Source organism: Cucurbita maxima, unplaced genomic scaffold (assembly GCF_002738345.1).
Source record: "Cucurbita maxima cultivar Rimu unplaced genomic scaffold, Cmax_1.0 Cma_Scf00026, whole genome shotgun sequence".
Taxonomy (NCBI): domain Eukaryota; kingdom Viridiplantae; phylum Streptophyta; class Magnoliopsida; order Cucurbitales; family Cucurbitaceae; genus Cucurbita; species Cucurbita maxima.
In genome coordinates this window covers 51,730-67,740 of record NW_019272042.1, presented here as the reverse complement: position 1 = coordinate 67,740, position 16,011 = coordinate 51,730, and the positions used below count along the sequence as shown (strand labels likewise).

Here is a 16,011-nt window from a genome sequence, read left to right as displayed (position 1 = left end):
TCTGGAAGCAGATTCGTTTTCTTGCTGCAGCAGATAGAGAGAGGGAAGTGTGTGTGAAGTGAAGACTGCGTTTATGCGGCTTTGGTAACTGTTACCACACAAAACGACAAAATTATAGTTCGTTAAAGTCAAAGTTTGACTGGATTTGGTTGATTTTTTTTTTCCTAAAAAAAAATCAATGAATTTTTTTAAAACTTCAAAACCTATCCATCTATTAAATAAAAAAAAATTTAAAAAAATTTAAAAAATTTAAGATATTTTAGACCAAAAATAAATTTCTAAAATTACACATTTGATGCATAATTACCCTTTATTAAACCATTTTTTTTTAATAAATCTTAGATTTAGTTGAAATCATTTTTATTAAATTTGACTACACTAGCTTCTGATAGAATACTAAAATTCTTATCTAGTTTATGGCAAAGAGGGAAGATTTGAATCTTGAGCCCCTTGGTCGATGATATGAAACATGTTCATATGTATATATTACATATAACATCGATTACTCATTGACATTTAAATTGAAGTAGGTTAATTTTCTATTACTAAAGCTAATCTCTTCATATTAATATTACAGATGCAAGAGATAAACATACGAGGAAAGTATATTGGTAGTTGAGGGGAAATAGTTCACCGGATACTGGCAACCTTCTGTTTGTTATCCTCCGAACTACATTATTGTTTCATTTAGTTTATGAAACAACTACTACTGTAAAGCATCCAAAAGGCCCCACTTTTTCCCCTATTTCCTACTGAACAGACTTTTCAACTTCCCCCTTTCCAGTTTCTCTACCAGTTTCTTTGCCCCCGGTATGTCCATTTCTGCTAGCTTCTTCAGATACCCGATCGCCCCATACGATATCATCAGCTTCTTGCATTTCCTGCTTGAAGAGAGCAACCCAAGGCACGCAACCGCATATTTCTTTGCTGTGTTTTGGGGGCTTGGATCAAGCAGTTGGACGAGATTTGGGACACTTTTTTCGTCCCTCTTCAGTTCTCTACAGTTCTGTGAAAGGGTCATAAGGCTTGAGATTGCTTGCGCTGCGACTTCTCGAACACTGTTTGTTTTGGCCTCGAGGAGTTTGATGAGAAGCGGGATGCATTTGGCTTCGCCTATAAGCTTCTTCATGTCTGGTGAGCTACATACCCTGCAGATTGCTGATGCTGCTGCCTGCTGTGCGCCGAGTGATCCCAATTTGAGCACATGCACTATACGGGGGAGGAAGCCAAGAGACAACAGAACTTCCATTGAAACTGAGCTGACTAAATTCCTCAAAGCCCCAACTGCATATTCTTGAGGGAGAGGGCCATCCAGATGTGCCAATATGCAGCGAAGACCTCCTTCAGCGATGACCGATCTCCTTAGAGCTTCGTTGCTAGCGGTGAGATTCTGTAGGCATTCAGCTGCATACTCTTTGGACCCCAACAGAATTCCACGATCCACAAGACTGATCATCACCCTTGTGATCCCTTCTTCAGCCAAAGTTTGTCGAACCTCAGGTACGGCTGATATGTTCTTCAAGGCACAAGCAGCAGCAGCCTGCGATACAGAATCACCAGTCTTGCATAGTTCGATAAGAGGTTGAACCCCACCATGCCCAACTATTGCCCGGGCAGTATCAGCTGGCATTGACAACCTTTGCAGTGAAATGACTGCTTTTTCTTTAGCCACAGCACTGCCAGACTCAACAAGTCTGATTAGAGGTGGCAAAACGCCTTCCGAAACAAGCCAATTTTCACAACTTCCCGATTCAACTAGCATGCAAATTATGGTGATTGTCTTCTCTCGAATACGCAGAGAGGTTGCAGTAAGCAATTGGACTAAAGCTGCAACATTATTACGACCAAAGACAGACAAAACATTGTCATCATCCTCTTTCAGGATCTCAACGAGGCTATCTAGAGCTCGATGTTTCGCCTCCATATGGCCAATCAGCAGCCTTGCAAGCAGTTCTCTTATGTTGCTATAGTCAGTAGACTCCTGTTGCAATGAACAACCTGACAAGAGTAGAGGCAGAGTAGCCTCACCGAGCATACCCGTCTTAATCAAAACGGCACAATCATGTAAATTCAAATCCAATTTCCCAGACAGCGAGTCGAGATCGCTCTGAATCCAAAGCTTGCCTTCAAATTTTTCTCTAACACAAAGCTCCGCCAATTCAATGGCTTCCTTCAAGCTGTTCAAAACAGCCTGCAATTGCTCCTTGCAGAGGACATTCTTTGAAAAGCAAGGATGGCTAAACAAATCAGATAACCGCGGTGGAAGCTGCTCGAGCTTTGAAACAATCATCTTCCACCTCCCTGGAAACACCTTAACCTCCGTAGCCTTCTCCAGAGCCACAGGAACAAGCTTCTGAGCTTGCAGCAGCCATTCTTCGGCCGACTCTGCCTCAGACTCTGCCTCATCCGAACCCCCATCAACACCTCCCTCTTCCACCATGATTCAAATCTGGAAACAGGAATCAAGAGAAATAGAAATTCAGATCAGAACTGAACTCTCCCAGCAGCGCAATTATAAAGTTAAAAAAAGAATCGATGTGCGGCAATGGAGAAAAATAATCAGAAAAAGGCGGTGGAGAAGTTGCAATCAAAAGACAAGTAAATTATAAATTACTTTTGGAATTCCTTTAAAGTTAGGTATCTAAAAATAAAAGAACAAAAACAAATGAGCAAAGCATAAAGATAAGAGCATCGAAGAATCAAAGAAAGCCCCCACAAGTCCCTTCTACAGAAAACAGCCGACACAAGATTAGATTGCAAAAATCCCACAAATTTCTATTCTATGAATGACGGTGGAGTGGAAGTGAACTAAATCCAACGGTTCTCATTTGGCAAGGAAAAGGGAAAGCTGCTAACTTCGCCATATTTACCGTTTTGGCCTCGTTTAAGAGAGAGACAGAGACTTTCCTTTGAAGAGAAGGTAGGGAAAGGGTCACAATCTACAGCTGGTAGAAGAGTAATACTAATTTCTTCTTGGAAACTTCAGTAAAATCCAAGGAAATAATCAGTAGAAAGACATTTCTGCAATAGCCCATTTGGAAAAACATCGCACCCTATCAATCAAACAGAGATAAAGAAAACTTAAGATAGAGACTGAGAAGAAAGACAGAGTCGAAGGAGAAAATAGAAAACAGAACAAAAAAAAAATAAAAAACTAATCTTTAAGAGTTGACGAGACTGCAATAATCATAGCAAGAAGATTCAAATCAGAAACAAATATCTAAACCTTCAATCAATATATTTACCTCTCTCTCTCTCTTTCTCTTGAGAATCTCTGTCTATTACTCAGTTTTTGGTGGAAACGAAGACGACCCAGATGCCTCAGTTGCAATTTTTATGAAATTAGAAGTATCCCAGGCGCCACTTTTGCTTTCTCGAAGAGAAAACGGTCGAAAGCGATCCAAAAATTCAAAAAAAATGCTCAAAAGAAGATCTCCACTGAAGAAAGAAAGAGACAAACAAACAAGAAGAGTTGGGAACAAACAACACATTCAAAAAAACAAACTTCCATCATAAATCCTCTCTCTCTGTCTCTAGTGGAAGAAAATGTCAAAATTGTGTCATCTTCTCAGGCTGTTTATGGAGAGCAACTTATTTTACATTGGCGGTAGCTTAGAGAGGGAGAGATTTAAGATGTTGGGGAATGGGAATGAGATGTTAAATGTGAAACGTGATTCTGGATCTGACGGTGGATTGACCATCGGTGTAACATGTAGAATGTGATCGAGGATCGGACGGTGGATAATGAATCTAAACGTTGAGATAAAATTTGAATATGCTTGGGGATAGGAAGACCTTCAAAATTGGAAAGTGGTGACGTGGCAACATTTGAAACGACTCATGTAATTGCGTTTTACTTTTTTTCCCCTTTTTTCTCTGGGGGTTGTCATCAAACCCACGTGTACCACACGAATTTTCAAAATCGTGAAGTGTTAAGGGTGAAGCTACGGTAGGAACCTCTAGAATGATCAAGAAATTTCGAAACTGCCACCATTTTTTTTTTTTTTTAACTTTTTAAGTTTTAAACATGGGATAAGTAAGTGTAAAGGGTCTGTTTTGGAAATTATTTTATCTAAATATTTGAATTGCACAATTACGAATAATAAACACTAAAAAAAAATACAATCACTATTACTAGAAGGCTTAAATAATAGTATACCATTTTCATAGAAACAGTTTTTACGAGTTTTTTTCTTTTTCAAGCTTCATCAATGTCAAAGCAGTGTAATTGCAAGAAGAGAATATATTTTTAAAAAAACAATTCTTCATATGACAGCCTAATAAAACCATTGAAAAACAGAAGAAAAGAAAAGGTGTGGACAGGAATCTTATTTGCTTCAAATAATCTCCAACGGCCTTATCCAAAAGTGACAAAAAAATCAGATAGCAATCAATCAGAAAAAAAAGGAAAAAAAAAAAAAGCCACAAAGAAACAGAGCAATAGAGAGAGGGATGGAGAAAAACCTTGAGATTCTGTTTAGCCTGCCATCGCACGTTAGCTCTTTGAGAAGAAGAATCTCATCAAAATCGCTATTTCTTTTTCATCGTTTCAGACTTTTTGCCGCCATTTCTGATACTTCTTTCTTCAACCCTTCCATATCAAAATCTCCCACTTCCATTCTCCCTTCATGGACCCACCACCACAACTATTCCAATCAGCAGAACAACCGTCATCTTCTCCTTCCCCTTCCATCCATTTCATATTTCTTCAATATTTTCCCCAGTTCCCTTTGAGTCACCTCCAAGCCATATCACGATTCTTCTTCCCCTTCTCCTTTCTTTTCTTTTCTTTTCCATTCTATTTCCCCAGGATTCCCCTTTCTAACTCTCTAAGTTTCTGCGATTTTCCCAGTTGGGTTTTCAGATTTCGAGACGACGGGTTCTGGTATGAACTTTATTACCACTGTTGTCGGGTTTGGAATGAGTGCCACATTCATAGTGTTCATCTGTACAAGAATCATCTGTGGTCGACTTTGTTCCTCTCAATCCAATAGCCTCAATTACGAGATTGAATCCAGGGTGGATTTTGAGCAGCAGGTAAAAAGTAATGCCATCTCTCTTAATCTGGATCTGCACAGTGCGTTTTCTATATGTTTGTAGATCATGAAATCTCATTGGCTAATTATCATATGCTACTCAGTCTACTGGTGTAGCCAAGGATTAGAATGATACCATTGTCTCGCATCTATATGTCAAAATGATGAGCTTCTTGATTCTTTTTTGTTGTTTTGATGCCAGCCAGAGTCTCGGGCAAGTGGTCTCGAACCGGTTCTCATCGCCGCTATTCCAACTATGAAGTTCAATCGAGAGGCTTTCAATTCTGTAGAATGTGCTCAGTAAGTAAAACTTTTAATTCATTAGCATAAGAATAGATGGTTTGGCTTACAGTTTTGTAGAAGATGTTGAGCACTGATAGATAGATTACCTGACCCACTAAACTATGGCTTATTGTGCTCCACTTTCAGGTGTTCAATCTGTTTGGGTGAGTATGAAGAGAAGGAAGTACTGAGAATGATGCCCAAATGCGGTCACAGATTTCATCGCTCCTGCATTGATGTTTGGCTGAGAAAGCAGTCTACATGCCCAATTTGGCTGCCATTGCAAGACTCTTCTAGAACAAAACCTGCAAGACCAATGACAGTGAGCAGAGATCAGTCTTTTGATGGTTCTGAGATTTCAACCGATCATCATTCTCAACACTGGCTTCTACCCGGCCCCATCCGTTCGGAGGGCAACACAAGCAACCAGACACAGCTTGAATCCGTTTCAGTAAACCCCTCAGTTCAAAGAGAGAGAGAAACAATACGATGACCAAATTAGCTTCACTGCTGGGTAGGTAGGAGCATGATTACATCATTGGATATCCCATACTTCTGTACAGAAGTGTTTCCATATTCTTTTGCATTGGGTAGTGTAGATTTAGGCCTTCGCAAACAATGCAATGAATTCTCATCATGTTGTGGATATCTATCTCTATAAGTTTTTACCTCATTCAAACATAACATATCAAATGAAAGTTTGGCAGAAACTTGCAGCAATGAACATTTTTCCTGGAGCTTAAACCAGGATATTGAATGAAGTTAATGAACAAACTTAGTCACATTGTAGGCATTTCCTGCTTGCACAAACATTCAAATGTTTTGAGATTAGCCTGACTCAATAGTTTGAATAGTCAAGATATTTAGGTATGCAAAACAACGTGAAATATCTCAATAAAATATCACATTCAAGGAAAAAATTGGAACATTGCAACTCTTTCGAAAAACTAAATCAAACCACACATATACATGCGATTTCATTAAACCAGAAGTTTACATCACTAATTTCTATTTTTGTGGAACTGCTACAGCCACGAAAGAAACTTATAAAACATACGGTCTAAATCAAGAAAATGTATTGTACTATTCAAAGCACGCAATCAAGACAACATGGAGGATAAAATACAACGGAAACATTAATGAATTAAAATCTGTAGTCCCCTAAAACTGACTTTTTGGCGTGAGCCAAGTATCTTTGGAGATCAGTGGAGTGAGCCATGAGCATATTGCAATGAGTGAGACCCAAATTGGGGACTATGCAACACAATTATACACAACATAAAACAGTACAGAGAAGTCAACCTCAGCCTTCGTGTAGCAGTTGACCGTGCTCTAACACACTGCTTATTTATGTGCGCAAGAGAAATCAGATGTGATGTTGTCTCTTCAACGTCGCTATCCTTTCATCATGCCATGGGGGGAAAGGAAAATAGCACAAAACTGATAACATATTGACACTTGACGAAGGCATGGTGAAGCCCTGTTGGCACCGACAGAGCTCAGATCTCTGGCAAAGTGGCTCACTTGGTAATATAGTTCTGAAAGAAACTGGCAATAAACCTTTAATGACACAGACCCTCGTTACATTACTCTTGAGCATTGATATTGGCATTGAGACCCGTGCACCTTCTTGTGGGCACTCAATTCCCCCCTATAAAGTCTACCTGCCATCTCCATACCTATTTAGAAAGAAGATTATCAGACCGCATAAAAACAGATGAATCAAAATGAAAAAGTCTGTATCAAATGCTAAACCTCCTATTATGAATGCTGCCAGAAATTCAAATCCTTCTTTAATCATCTTTCTTACAATTTTGTTCATGAGTTCCTTTTCATCTTCTGATTGACCAACGTTTCCTTATAAAATTTTATGGATCAAGAAATCTGCGTTAAATCCCTTCTTAAATCAATCAAATTGATAGATTTTTCAAAAAAGAAAAAAGAAAAAATGAAGAGAACATAGCTTTACCATGAAACCCTTTTTGTACCATGAAAATAGAGTTCAAGGTCTTTCTTAAATTAACCAAATTGATAAGAATTTGCAACAAAGAACTAAACGGTAAAAAGGAAACATAAGAATAGAAAACCAAAAACTTGAGTTCAAGGCTTTTCTTCAATAAACCAAAAGAATCAAAATTTAATGAACACTAAGGGGCAATCTGGGAGATAGTTCGAAAAAACACTTGCTTAAAGGTTGATATTATCTTTCAGTGATTTTAAAAGGAAGAACAACTCCAGTTGTTTAGAACACATATTCAACCATGAAAACAAACTTAAAGATAACAAGATAATAAAAATTGTATGTAACAGCTATCCAAATATGTTTTCACAAAAGTTATGTTCTACAAGGCAAGAAGTTTCTTTCTCATAATAGCTCCGAAACATGCATTAACTTCTCAGTGACACCAATCAATAACTTCGCATAGCAAACATAAAATAGAATTAAAGCAATGGACGCAGATAAGGATGATCAGAGAAGTATACAAGGCCTCGTAGCTTGCTGTAATACCAGAAATCCAAAAATGAAAATTAACAAAGACATTACCATAATGAGAACAAGAATAAAACTGATTGTATCAGTATACACAATAACCTATCAAGGCTAGTGGAAGCGTTGAACTTACTCCAACTGCACTTAATTCACAAACTGAGAAGTGAGAAGGGCATGTGTGATGCTTTGCATTCTCAAAAATTTTGTAAGGATCATCTCAGAAAATACTGCTCGCGAGGTTTCAAATTTGATAAGCATAAGGAAAAGTTCAGAAATGGATCATGACAAACAAAACGAATCAAAAAGGGACAAGGAATGTGTTCAGTATCTTCCTAATGCTAATGGAACCAAAAGGTCACCAATTGCTTCAATTTCAAGTTCCACTCCACGATGCTAATTGAAGAATCAAAAGCTAATAGCAATGGCAATAACACAATTTGAAATGTTCAGAGCCTCACCAGAATGCTACTAAATTCTTCCATCTCGTTTTTCAAACTTGGCTACGTCTGTGCCTCACGCATGAAACTGTGAAATCAGGTCCAAGGCCCGCAATCTCTCAACATGAGGATCGAAACCCTTCGCCGTCGCACTAAACCGATTATCACGATGTACTCGTCTTTCCTCCGCCATAGCCGCGGCCGACGGCGATAGCTTTCGTTTGACCCGCTTGTTCTTAATAAAACAATCCTTCATCTTCTCCTCAACCATTTCAATCGTGCCCTTGGAATTCTGCTCGGCGTCGGCATCTTCGTCGTCGCCGACCTGCATCGGCTCGTTGCCGCTGTCGTTGAAGGCGGCGCTGGTTGCAGAGGAGAGGAGATTATCGTTGATGGAAGGGGGAGGAAAAGGAAGAGGAAGAGATTGGGGGAAGTGAGGTGTAGAGAGGAAAACGGAGAGGTTGAGGTTGGCCTGGTGGAGAGAATTGTAGATTTGGAGGAGATGGGCTGGGTTAGAGGTAGAAGAAAGCTGCTTGGCCATGAACGATGCTTGCTCTAGCGAGAGCACAAGGTCGGGCAATGAAGGTGCTGCTGCTCCTTCTGCCATGCCTTCCATCTTCCTTCTCTCACTATTAAGGTAAACAATTTTTGCAGAAGAAAAGCAAGATTGGATGATGAACCAAAAATCACTAACCTATTCTTCGTTGCGTTAAAAACACCGAAAACAAAAATCTTGTTTTACCCTAAACTTTGATAATTTTTTTAAAAAAATAAAAGATTCTTATATCACTTTAATAGATTCTTTAAAAAGATTCTTATATCACTTTGTTCATTTAATAGTTAATATTTTTCACTAATATGGACTCAATTTTATGTTGGTTTTGATTTCATTTTCAAAAGTGAATAAACTAAAAATTGAATGCTCTTAATATTTTTTTTTATATTAATTATAGATTAAATTTAATGTCCATAAATTTTTTATTTACATTATTTCATCATGTTGAGAAAAATATGATGATGTATAGTCTAATTAGTTTTTTTTCCCTTTGTGCCGTTTAAAATAGACCATATCTATGGGCAATAAGTAACCTGAGCAGAACACTGCTATTAGTTGAACCAAACTATGACTAAGGATGCGAATATGCTCATTGATCATATATGAGCTTCCTTTCGATCATCCCAACAATACCTACATTAATATATGCCATACGTCAAATGCTTCTCATGCATTGTGACACGTAAGCACCTCCTAGTTTCCTTCAAAAACCGAAATCCCTTGGCTTCTCTACAACCAACAACAGTGTAAAAGTAAAGAAATGGAAGCATCAACCGGCGTGGGTGCGGCCAGCGAGCAGCTAATCGGGGCGGAAGACGACAGGAAGGGGAAGAAAAGGCCAAATGAACCGTGGAACGGAAAGCTGGGCAAAAGCATCGTGTACGGAGGGCTGGACGCCATTGTTACATGTTTCTCTCTCATTGCTTCTATTTCCGCTACCCGCCACTCTGCCGGTCACCCTTTTTCTTTTTCTTCTCAAATACTGCTCATTAATATTTGTTTCTATCACGCAGTCTTCCTCCAATTTTTTCCTTTTTTTTTTTTTTTTAATAAATCTAATCATATTTTATAACAAAAAAAAAAATAAATAATCTACTTTAATTAATTTTCATAATCACAGTGGACGTGCTGGTGCTNGGATTTGCCAACCTAATAGCGGATGGGATATCCATGGGGTTCGGAGATTACGTGGCCACCACCACAGAGAGAGCTGTCTCCGTGAAGGAGAGGGCGGCGGCGGAGTGGGACATCGACAACCGCCCTGAACATCAGCACCTCCTCCTCCTTCAACACTACCAGTCTCTCGGAATGGACTTTCACGATGCCTCTACAGTACTCTCTCTCTCTCTCTCTCTTTTCCTCTCCCATTTTTTTTTAATATTAAAAAAAAAAAAAAAAAAAAATCAAACTCGTTAGGTGGTGAACATAATGGCGAAGTACAAGCACATAATGGTAGAGGAGAAGAAAGGTGCGGCAGCTCCACCAAAGGACAGCAAAGACCGGCCATGGAAGAACGGGCTGGCGACGTTCGGATCCTTTCTCGCGTTCGGCTGCATCCCACTGCTCTCCTTCATCCTCCTCATTCCTTTCACCGATAACGAGACCCTTAAGTTCGGTGGGGCTTGCATTCTGGCCCTTCTTGCACTTGTGCTTCTAGGTGTCGCCCGAGCAAAGATCGCTGCCGGAAACTATGGCTTCTCCGTCGCCTTAACGGTGCTTAACGGTGCGGTTGCGGCGGCAGCCGCCTACTCTCTCGGCTGGGGTCTAAGGAATGTAGCTGGAGTTGATGAGGAGACAGAGACTTAAATTTAGAGATAGTAGTCTGAGGGGTACGTTTAAAAAATACATTTTAATAATGACCATTACGTAGGTTTTGTTTGGGCATATATATATATATACACACATTCAATAATCGTCATATTCTTATTCATTTTGGTTACGTGGATGGGAATTAGTATTTATATGTTTGCTTATCTAGCATAGGGGATTTTGTGGGAGGAACTTTTAGTGTGAGAGATACACTTAGTTATGGTTGGGTGAAATCAATTTTGTCTCTGGGCGTGTGAGTGCATCGCTCTCACTTTTGCTACAACAACAATGGGTATCATAACATTTTAGTTTTAGTTTTAGTGGTGGGTACATTTACCGTGCACAACTTGGTATCAGAAGGATGGGCACATCAACAAATATATATAATACTATATTATTGGGTAGAAAATGTAACGTGTTAAGATTAAGGTAATTTTTAGACGGAAGAGAAGCGAAGCTAATTTGTATAGGTAATTTTTAGACGGAAGAGAAGTGAAGCTAATTTGTATGGCAATTAAGCTGTTAACGAAAATTGGTTGGTGTGGAATTATTCTTTATAATTATTTACTATTTAGGGAAAATAATATATTATAGAGTTTGAGGACGCAACTATAAAATAAATTAAAAAATGACGGAAAGATTTGTCCCCTAAAGCAGCCGGTCTCCAATATAAAGTTTGAATTTTTTAAATTTATGCAGCCTACCTTGACGGGAATGTGACTTAACTATTTATGTCCATTTTTTTTCCTAATTAATTGGTTTGAGAATTTCCATATTATTAAGCAATTAATTCCTGTTTTTTTAAATATATATATTTATTAATTTGACTTCTAAAAGATTTTATCGTGGAGGATGAGCAGTTCCGTGCAGTTTGATTAGTTTCACTACATAATGTAATTTGATAGTTTAAGTATGGTTTGAATTTTCATATTCTTAATTAAAATAGAAGAAGTTTTTCAACAAAGAAAACAAATATATATATATATAAATATGACGAAACATCCCCTGATGGTGGTAGCGTTCAATTCCTTGTGGTCTGCTCCATTTCTCGAAACCGCCATAACTGACCTCCACCTCCTCTCCCTCTTTTTATACCCAAAAAACCAAATACCAAATTCATCTTCTCCCATGGCTTCCTCGATATCCTGCTACTCTGTTTTCATTTTCATGGCGCTCATGCTCCTCGCCTCTGCGCAATCCGGTCCCTGCGACGACATCTACCTCGTCAGAGAAGGCGAGTCGCTGCACTCTATCAGCGCCAAGTGCGACGATCCTTTCATAGTCGACTACAATCCGCAGATTCAGGATTCCGATGATGTCTTTCCTGGACTACTCATCAAAATTACGCCATCGCTTAACTCCAGGAAGCTCTTCTTCAGGTAGCTCGAATCCCTAATCCGCTTTCGTTTTCTCTCCATTTACGATTCGCTTCTGTAAATTCATCGACGATCATCTCAGAGGATTTCTCTTTTGCCTCTGCCTCGATTTTTCATCTTCTTCTGTATTTGTAAACTTATGAATCGTTTCTGTAAATTGATTGGATCACACTGTGTTCTTTTTAATGTTGCTGTTATTATTACGTACTAAGTAATGATGAAGTTCGTGTTGATTCAATTTTCCAGGAAGCCGAACAGCTACAATCTTCATTAAGTTTTTATTCACCAACTACGATCATCAAGGTTGGAGCCAAATCTGACTTGCATGCCTTCATGTTTTCATCCCGTTTTTTGAATAGTCAAAGAAAGAAACATTAAATGTTGATTATGAAAAAGGAAGAAAGGGGTAACCACAGACATTTTCTATTTTTTTAAGGGTATTTTTACATGCATTAAACTTTTGAAGAGAATTAATATTCCAGAAAAACCAATTATATTTTTATAATCTGGAACAAAAATAACTTTTCAAAAGAAACTTTATTTAAATTATTGTTTAAATTACAAGAATTTAAATACTAACTTTTTCATACATCGCCTCTATCGCTCAATTATCGCATAGGATCCGAATATTGAATATTTCAATATGTACCTCCTCTAATGCAGTGAGATATAAATACACACAATATACACGAAGAATGACATCTAAATCGTTAGTATAAAAACATGTCATCCTTCAAATTAGACAACGAACTCAATCAGTGGAATCGAGCCTCACCAAATTTAACCCATCATGCTAATGAAATTAATACTTTTATTTTTCTATCCGTTCATAAATAGACATGAAGTCTTACAATCCACTTTACCTAACAAATGCATATACAATCATCACATTCACCACATATTACAACATGCAACACATGCAAATATATTTAACTTAGAGATCAGAAGGCACATAAGGTGGACTAACTAACAACGGAAGTAGAATGCTAGAAAGTAAGTAGAAACTTTATTTTTTCTTTACGTTTTTTAGTTCAAGTACAGAAATGACCTACCATCGCCTGAACAAAAGCTCAATGAGACCACTGCTTTAACAAGAATGAATAAATCGAGTACCCAAATTCTCACAATTAGTTTAAATGATATATATTTCCATCATAATTGACAAAAATGTTACAAGTAGATCCTAAGACTTGACTCATAGATGCAATCCCAGAAACCATCAGTCAGAAGCGCCTTAATATACAACACAAAAACAACTCCCGGTGCAAAGTTCCAATACCTCAAGAGCGGAACCATGCAATGATCACTCCAACTCCAAATATTCGACCTTCATTTCACGAATGGCACTCCAGAAGGTACCCGATTCGCGTACTCCTCATACTCGCGGCCAAAAAACTGTCTCAGGAAGTACTCTTCATATGGAATTCGTTCAGCAAAGAATTGCCAAACCACAACAACAAATCCAATTGTTGAAATGGGATTACAGAGCATGATTTGAGTGCCAACTGCCCACACAAGGAAACCGCTGTATCCAGGATGACGAATAAATCTATAGACTCCATAAGTAATCAGCTTGTGATGGTCCTCATGATAGATCTTAATCAGATGTGTAAAAGACCGACCTGCAGTTACGATCGCCAGTTTACGTACTGTTTCTCCAACTACAACCATTGCAAGGCCTGTCTGACTAACCCACCAGTATTCCTTAAGACCGGGACACAACACAATTTCAACAAAGTACTCTAAGAAACATAACATCATTGCCAACAGATAGTTTTTGCTTATCAGAAGGGACTTTAGAGTTACGTTGGATTTCCCATGAATTCCAACTGCTAACATATATTCAGAACTGTGAAAGAAGATGATTGCAAATATCATCTGAGACAACTGTCTGCATGCTGTGTAATTGAATACTTCTGTCATGTTTTGTCAACCCACAGTATCGGCTACTGCACTAAAGTTTGCAAGGGTTATAAGATCTTAGTTCAGATCTGAAAATGATGCAGAGCCATATAACATCAACACAGAGAAATCCTCATGTACAAAACCCTGAAGATCCTTTATGCACATCTAAAAAGGAAAAATATGTTAAACCAGGTTTGTATAACGGAATCCAGGATGAATTTGATAAATCACAAGAACTTTATACACCATGCAAACAAATTTTACTAATGAAAGGTTAGCAAAAAAAGTTTTCAGAAGCTCCAACATTATACTAGCAGGTATGTGCTGCATTAACTGCATCTTTTTTGAACGTTTCTGAGTGTCACATACCTGGAAGACCTTTAAAATGTCATGAGGGATACGAGAAAAAAAAAAAAAAAAACAAGTTTCACAGCTACTTGGGAAGATCGTGATAGAAACCAGAAAGCTAAAATAGTATTGAAAGATGCGAATGCAATAACTCCACTCTTGAGTATTCTTACGTCAGTTCTCTGCTTTCCTCTCCTCCCATTCACTCTATTTACAACGAACTCCTTGCTAACAAACCTTTGAGCTAATTACAAATGCACCCTTAATACCTTAACAATCTTTGTAAGGGGGGCAATAGCTAATGACGAAGTATAAAGTACAAGGGAGCAAGGCATCTATAATGCATAATTTAAATAATCTAAAGAGTGAACAACAGTTCCAAGAAATAGCATATCTCTGAAATAAACAAGAAGTTCAGGGAATTGGGAAAGCTGCTGATGAAATGAAAAGTATGAAAAGCATGAAAAGTTAACTAGAGTGTCTGTCAAAAATAAACTTCTTGTGTAATATTAGTTACAACAAAACTTTTACCCAACCTAAAAATCTACACTCCATCTCCATGTGCAAAGAAGAAATCCTAAAACATTCCATGGAGCATAAGAGAAAATGCTCCAATTTAGATTAATTGCAAAAGGTGTGTAACTATAGAATTCTTTTGCTGCAGCACCAGTTTGCTGCATCCGATCTTCCTTTTTCAACCACCATCTCCAAATGTCTAACTTGTCAAAGGAAGAAGAAGAAGAAGAAAATTCTAGTTTCTTTTCAGCGATAACATTTCCAAAAGAATCTTGTGTCAAACTAAACCATAAAATTGAAACCATGCCCCCAAAAGATAGTAATAAAGTTCTGTTTTGTTGATCAATCAAGTATCCGCCACTAAATTGGCCATGGAACAACAATGTTGTTAACTGTCCCTTTTTCTTTGCGAAACACAATCCAATTTGAGCATCTCTATGACATCTTAACGGGTGTATTTGAAGCTTCACAGAAAATGGTCCATAAGGAGACAATAATCTTATTAGGAATTTAAAATTTTACCACTCCATACCACTTCTATCAATTCCTTCTCAAGAAGTTGACTTAGTTATACAAATACATGCATCTCATTCCCAAATCATCCATCATTCAAGGCTTCTCATTCTCATTCTCATTCCTAAGGTCTCGATAACCATTTAGTTTTTGGCTTTTGGTTTCCAATTTTCGAAACTTAAGTTGGTTCCTCATAGTCTTTACAATAGTTTTCATCTTTTGTAAGGAAAAATCAAAATACATTTCAAGAAGGCAAAAAATCTTAGTCTGCTCAAATTTTTCCCTTAAACGAATTAAAGCTATAAGAAAACAACACCAACTTCTCCATGCAAACTTGGCCTTCATTCTGCATCTTTCTAGTAGTTCAATATACAATCTGAATTCATTCACTAACAAATCGAAAATAAGGAAGGAGATGAAGAAAAACACCATAATCATTGCAAAATAAAAGAAAATGCATTACTTACTGATCCTTGAAAGAAGTTTGGGTCCTTGCTCGTACTCGAAGAGATTCGACTTCGCTGAGATCGTTCAGAAATGCGTCGTTCGTGGTCGGGTCTATACTCTGTAGCCGCCTGTGGTGGACATGGTGGGGAGTACCGGGGGATCTGCCGTTGTCGCTCTTGCTGCGAGACCGGGGGTTGGGTGCGCCACAAATCTGCAAGCCTGGAGTTACCTGGTTCGTCGGTTAGAAGGGAATTGGCGCGAGACCGTGGGAACGGGGTTCGTTGCGACTGGTCTG

General features: G+C 38.2%; 5 protein-coding genes across 8 annotated transcripts; 3 read left to right on the top strand and 2 right to left on the bottom strand.

The window, feature by feature from the left end:
- Window positions 1–509: 509 nt before the first annotated feature.
- On the bottom strand, window positions 510–4,587 carry LOC111499349 (protein CELLULOSE SYNTHASE INTERACTIVE 1-like). Of its 3 annotated transcripts, XM_023150919.1 has the most exons (3): window positions 3,246–3,438; window positions 2,871–3,053; window positions 510–2,449 (listed from the first exon to the last, which is right to left on the bottom strand). In XM_023150919.1, exon 3 carries the CDS (start codon window positions 2,438–2,440, stop codon window positions 743–745), a length of 1,698 nt encoding a protein of 565 aa, XP_023006687.1. In that variant the 5' UTR covers window positions 2,441–2,449; window positions 2,871–3,053; window positions 3,246–3,438; the 3' UTR covers window positions 510–742. The 3 variants fall into 3 exon arrangements, with proteins under 3 accessions (XP_023006687.1, XP_023006688.1, XP_023006690.1); XM_023150920.1 differs by lacking the exons at window positions 2,871–3,053; window positions 3,246–3,438 and adding an exon at window positions 4,465–4,587; XM_023150922.1 differs by lacking the exon at window positions 2,871–3,053 and having other exon boundaries at window positions 3,246–3,991.
- A 136-nt stretch (window positions 4,588–4,723) lies between these two features.
- Window positions 4,724–6,111, top strand: LOC111499351 (RING-H2 finger protein ATL52-like). The gene is made up of 3 exons (XM_023150924.1): window positions 4,724–5,037; window positions 5,239–5,336; window positions 5,466–6,111. The coding sequence occupies exons 1-3, from the start codon at window positions 4,888–4,890 to the stop codon at window positions 5,809–5,811; spliced, it is 594 nt and encodes a 197-aa protein (XP_023006692.1). The 5' UTR covers window positions 4,724–4,887; the 3' UTR covers window positions 5,812–6,111.
- A 3,292-nt stretch (window positions 6,112–9,403) lies between these two features.
- On the top strand, window positions 9,404–10,609 carry LOC111499350. Its single transcript, XM_023150923.1, has 3 exons — window positions 9,404–9,755; window positions 9,923–10,134; window positions 10,219–10,609. The coding sequence occupies exons 1-3, from the start codon at window positions 9,563–9,565 to the stop codon at window positions 10,606–10,608; spliced, it is 795 nt and encodes a 264-aa protein (XP_023006691.1). The 5' UTR covers window positions 9,404–9,562; the 3' UTR covers window position 10,609.
- Window positions 10,610–11,618: 1,009 nt separating this feature from the next.
- On the top strand, window positions 11,619–12,413 carry LOC111499354. Its single transcript, XM_023150928.1, has 2 exons — window positions 11,619–11,990; window positions 12,234–12,413. Exons 1-2 carry the CDS (start codon window positions 11,620–11,622, stop codon window positions 12,259–12,261), a joined length of 399 nt encoding a protein of 132 aa, XP_023006696.1. The 5' UTR covers window position 11,619; the 3' UTR covers window positions 12,262–12,413.
- A 659-nt stretch (window positions 12,414–13,072) lies between these two features.
- Window positions 13,073–15,950, bottom strand: LOC111499352 (protein-S-isoprenylcysteine O-methyltransferase B-like). 2 transcript variants are annotated; one of them, XM_023150925.1, is made up of 2 exons: window positions 15,737–15,950; window positions 13,073–14,057 (listed from the first exon to the last, which is right to left on the bottom strand). In XM_023150925.1, the coding sequence occupies exon 2, from the start codon at window positions 13,908–13,910 to the stop codon at window positions 13,317–13,319; it is 594 nt and encodes a 197-aa protein (XP_023006693.1). In that variant the 5' UTR covers window positions 13,911–14,057; window positions 15,737–15,950; the 3' UTR covers window positions 13,073–13,316. The 2 variants fall into 2 exon arrangements, with proteins under 2 accessions (XP_023006693.1, XP_023006694.1); XM_023150926.1 differs by having other exon boundaries at window positions 13,073–13,978.
- Window positions 15,951–16,011: the final 61 nt, after the last annotated feature.